The 5,066-nt window shown below is 51.5% G+C and overlaps 1 protein-coding gene across 1 annotated transcript in view; it reads left to right on the top strand.

The window, feature by feature from the left end:
- Positions 1–2,440: 2,440 nt before the first annotated feature.
- The window catches only part of LOC104412618 (chromosome unknown open reading frame, human C1orf116), a 3,446-nt gene continuing 820 nt past the window's right edge, over positions 2,441–5,066 (top strand). The window contains exons 1-4 of the mRNA XM_010023374.1: positions 2,441–2,493; positions 2,734–2,851; positions 4,331–4,508; positions 4,662–4,972. Of these exons, the coding sequence (XP_010021676.1) occupies positions 2,441–2,493; positions 2,734–2,851; positions 4,331–4,508; positions 4,662–4,972 (660 nt within the window). The remainder of the gene's footprint in view (positions 2,494–2,733; positions 2,852–4,330; positions 4,509–4,661; positions 4,973–5,066) is intronic.

Below are 5,066 nucleotides of genomic sequence, written 5' to 3'. Positions count from 1 at the left end.
GTGGGCAAGTGCCTCTGCCCCAGGCAGATGCAGGGCTGTGGGCGTTCGTGGGGTTATGTATGTGCTTTGCTTTGGGAAGGTGAAAGCATGGTGGGGCTGTCACCAGTGGAGATGGACGGGGTGGTTTAAAGGTGGTGGCAGCAGGAAGACTGGGGAGACCTGGAGCTGCCAGCGGAGAGGCAGCGCAAGTGCGTGCTCAGAACAGTAAAGAGCTCAGGCAACTGCTGTCTGCTCTTGATTTACTTGTTTAAATAGATCTGCCATCACGTCCTTCCACCCTGAGGTGGGATCCATCCTGCTGCCAAGCTGGAGCAGCCAGGATGGTGCCTGCAAAGGGCTTTTTGCTTTGTGTTTCGAGCTGGCCAGGACAAAGCCCTTTACTGTAAGGGTTATGGTTTACTTTACACAGCAAAAATACCCTGCTTCTTTAGCACAGCTGGAGAGCTGTGGCAGAGGGCTTGTAGTGGCACTGGGTGTAAAAGAAAGTAGCCTCTTCATGTAAAGCGATTAACATTAATTGCTACCCAGCACCTCTTTGATGTCCGAGGGCTCAGGGAGCTTTGCAAAGGACAGTTATGGCAGCTCTCCCCAAAGCTGCCTTTTGTTCCTGCTAAATCATAGCTGCTTCTAAAAGCCTTTTTAGAGGTGGGAAGATACAGACATGATTGGAAAACAGCTTTTCAAGTGCCACGTCTTTTAATGTAAATGCTCATGTGTTTAGTTGGTGTTATTCAGCAAAAGGAACTGTAAAATCCTCCTGGATTGTAAATCCTGGGATTTTCAACACTGCTTTTCCCCCCTATCCCGAGTTGGATGAATGTGTTAGAGCCATAATCGCGCCAGAGAACTAGTGCGCAGGAAAATGAGCTTCTTTCTGCTTAGATCCTCCCAACATGCGATGAGCTCCAGCCTGAACTTTGCCTCCCACATGGAAGGGAGGGTGCCCAAACCTTGGCAGCCGCTTTAGGTTTCTGCAAGCGCTGTTTGAACAAGAGCAAATCATTTCTTCCAATGGACACACAGTGATGGGCATCCCGTTGGGACATCGGGACATCCTCATGGCCTGGTGGGACCCCTGACCAGAGTAGGGCCGGGCTTTCTCTTCCCCAGGCATGTTTTGCTCTTGAATGCCTGCAGCAGGGAAGTGGGAGGCAATGAGGAGCATTGCAATGAGGCAGGCAGGAGCCTCTTGCTGCTTAGGAGTAGATTCACATTTCACATTGGAAATGTTCTGGGTCACCGTAAATCCACATGGCTTGTGGAAGCCTAAAAACTCCCAAACTCACCTTGTGCCTCTGCTTCCTGACAGCTGAAAGCTCTGGCTATAAAGTTATCTGAATTCAAAAGAATCCAGGGTATTGCTGTTCCAAAGCCACCTCTTACTGAGGTGCCATTTAAGAGGTAAATAATGCTAAAGCAGAGACTGAAATACTAAACTCTTTCTGCGTGGAAGGATTAGATCTGTCAGGGGGTGGCTGTTGAAATCTGATTTTTGCGGCGTATCCCAATTACAAAGGAATTCTTTCAGGCTCTAACCCTCTGAACAAGCAGCCACTTCGGCTCACTTATCACTACATCTAATTCCCTGCTCCAAGACAAAAAGCAGCAGTGTGCTCCTGCGTGCCATGGCCAGGTCACAGCACAAAGAGCTCCTCTGTCTCCCAACGAGCAAATCCTCTTGCATGGGTCCGTGTGTGCTCTTGGGGGTGTTTGTTTTGCTGTTCTCAGCTTCCACAGCCCAATCCTCTCCCAAACACCTAATAGGTGGTGTCAGCCCATTTCGGAAGCTTGCTGCTTTACATCCATAAGTAATGATGCCTTTTATCAGTTGCTCAGCATCTCCCCGCAGGCAGCAGAGCTCTCTTGGCCATGCACCCTGCAAGCATAACTGTGCCCTCTGCCTCCAGGACCATGCCTCAGGGAGGTCTCGCTGTTGGGAACCCCAATGGCAGATCGTTTGTCAGGCAACTACTACCCCATTTGGGTCCCGCTAGTTTCCCCGTCTAGGGAGATGCTGCCCTGCTCCCCACAAGCTATGCCAGGCATGTGCCCAAACACACCCAGGCGTGCACCAAAGGAATGGGGGCAGCTCCCTATGGCCACCACACCCCTGCAGCCCAGAGGAAGGGTGGCAGGAGGAAGCTCTTTGCCAAGAGGAAGCTCCCAGCAAAACAAGGCTGCAGCTAAAGAGCAGCATTTCGGGTCAGTGTGGTCAGAAGTTTGTGAGCTGCAGTGGGGGGAAGAGATCCTAAGAGTTGGAGCTGGGCTGGGGCTTGAATTGGGATGGGCTCACTGATCCCATCACCGAGGCTGAGCTGGGCAGCGTGGGGTGGCTGTGGATAAGCAATGCAGAGCTTACCCTATTTCCCATTCTTCTGGGGAAAATTTCAGTTCCAAGGATGGTTATAAAAGCCCTGGAGAAAGCAGCCTGAGATGGACCATGTCTGCGTCCACTCGGCAGCTCCCCAGCCTGCCTGCCTGCATCGCCCTGGGGTATGGGATCCTGCAGCTTAATGCCTCTCTTCTGCTTCAGCCAGGGTATTACCCCTCCGGCAGCCTGGGATATGCCTAGGAAGGAGCTGGGAATGGCTGGCTTCAACTCCGGCAGCAAGCCCTGGAGAAAGCAGCCTGAGATGGACCATGTCTGCGTCCACTCGGCAGCTCCCCAGCCTGCCTGCCTGCATCGCCCTGGGGTATGGGATCCTGCAGCTTAATGCCTCTCTTCTGCTTCAGCCAGGGTATTACCCCTCCGGCAGCCTGGGATATGCCTAGGAAGGAGCTGGGAATGGCTGGCTTCAACTCCGGCAGCGGCGACAGTATGGTCAGCACAGCCTCCAACCACTCACAGCATGTAAGTAACCCTGGTGTGCCCAGCCTGGGCATGGCAGGGGCCCAACTCACCCCTCTCAGCAACTGAGGAAGGATTTTGGAAGGGAGCTTAAAGCTCCTCCAGCTCCAACCCCTGCCATGGGCAGGGACACCTTCCACTAGAGCAGGTTGCTCCAAGCCCCTGGGTCTAACGTGGCCTTGAACACTGCCAGGGATGGGGCAGCCACAGCTTCTCTGGGCAACCCGTTCCTGTTCTCTGCTCAGAACTGCTCTCCACAAGTGCTTTGGAAGCACCCGGATACCCTGAGGCAGCACCACACTAAGGGCAGCACAAAGGCCAAAGGAATTCCTGCTCCAAAGCACTCCCAAATTTCCAGTCCTGTCACATGTATGGCAGCAATCGGGAGCCTTCGCTGCTCCAAGGTCTCCTCTGGGGGATGATACCCAGAGCCCAGATGCTCCTGTGTTGCCTGAAGATGCTGATGCAGATAGTGCCGCACTGGGAGAGCTCCCCAGGGAGGGATTGGACCAGTTGGGTAATTGGGTAAGGCGGGTTCCAACAAGGGTGACTTCATCTGGCCAGGACAGCGAGCCACGCTCCTCCTGGCTGACAAGAGGTTCATTCCCTAGTTAAGGCAGAGATGAGTTTGGGCCATGGGTGTAGATGTGTCATTTTTCACTATCTGTCCATTAAAGGTTGTTTGCCTCCCAACACTGATTCCAAGATTGATGGACTAATTACATCCTGTCTGACTTGGAACATAATTGATACGTGCAAGTGCAACTCTCAGTCCTGAACAGGTTTTCTATTTGGTGGATTGCAAACCAGAACCAAACCCTCTGAGATGCATTAGGGATGGAAAAACTGGTTGCAATATTGCCTGGTCAAAGATTTGGAGAGGTGTCTCTCTCTGCAAAACAACTCCACCTGGGACAACTTCTCCTCCATGCTTGTTGGGATGATGCACACCCCATCCTTTCCTGCCCCTCTGTTTTTTCATGACATATTGCTTGTATCACCTTGTAACTTGGTGCTTCCACAGCAGTCATACCTCATGATACTTGAAAGGTAAAGAGGATCTTGCTGGGAGAATAAGGAGAGGGACCACCACCTGCAGATAAGCCTTTGGTATTTATGATGTTTGGGCAAGCTTCTGTGATAAATCACTGCTCATCAGTACAGGCACCTATAGACCACCCGTGTCACCCATCTTCTAATAAGCCAAAGTAAACTAAAGGACTAAAAGGTAAAGACCAAGTTTCCAAGTTAAGAATAACCCACATCCCAATGCTCATATTAGGGTGATATAAAAATGGCCTTAAGTATAGACTTCTTTTGGGGAGGGGGGGTTAGAGCAGTTTGTCTAGATTTCTGTAGCTGTAAATACCCGTTTCTGAATAGCCACTGGCCAAGAGCTGTCACATGTCTCCTAATGCCAGGGCTGTGAATAATAATACACTTCTTTCTCCTACCTGTGCTGCCTTTTTTGCTCTTTTTCAGAGTGATAAGAGTTACGACTACTTATCTGTAGAAGAGAAAGAATGTTTGATGTTCTTAGAGGAAACTATCGGCTCTCTGGATGCAGAAGCAGACAGTGGGGTCTCTACTGATGAGACTGACTGCATGGAGCCCTCCAAGCTGCCCGGGACCCAGCCTAAGAGAGACTCCATCACCCGGGGTAAGCTGGAAACCCATGTTCCAGCCCTGGTTTGCAAAGGCAAGTGCTCTGCTGTGGCTGCTCTGGTTTAGCAGGCAGGAAGAAGCATGTTTTGCAAACAGGAAGGTGTCCTGTGTCCATGTAGTGCGTAACTTCATCTCTCTCTTTGCCTAGATTTGGAAAACGGGGCTCCCGCTCTGCGGCATACGGCTGAACAGAAGAGCAGTAAGAGCCCTTCTGCCTTCCCAAGCTCAGCTCCAGCAGTGGTTCCAAGCTCAGGCTATTACAGTCTTCCAAGGATCGTCACTGTAGCAAATGGAGCCTCTGACAGCAAAGTGCACACAGTGGAGGACCCAGTGCCAGTAGAGAAATCCTTGCAGGAGATGGCCAAGGAGGACAGGCTTGACCAAGCCAACAGAAGAAGCCAGATGAAGTCCCTGGAATCTTTGCTTATCCAACCTCCAGATCCCTTCCAGGATGAGCTGGTGAGTTACGAGTGGTCACGCAGCAATCGCTCAGATGACAAGAGGGAAACAACCAGGAAGACTTGGATGTCATGGGGCCAGCCAGAGAAATCCA

The sequence above is a fragment of the Nestor notabilis genome, unplaced genomic scaffold, assembly GCF_000696875.1.
Source record: "Nestor notabilis isolate BGI_N333 unplaced genomic scaffold, ASM69687v1 scaffold17741, whole genome shotgun sequence".
In the NCBI taxonomy this organism is placed as follows: Eukaryota; Metazoa; Chordata; class Aves; order Psittaciformes; family Psittacidae; genus Nestor; species Nestor notabilis.
This window is presented reverse-complemented; position numbering and strand designations above follow the sequence as displayed.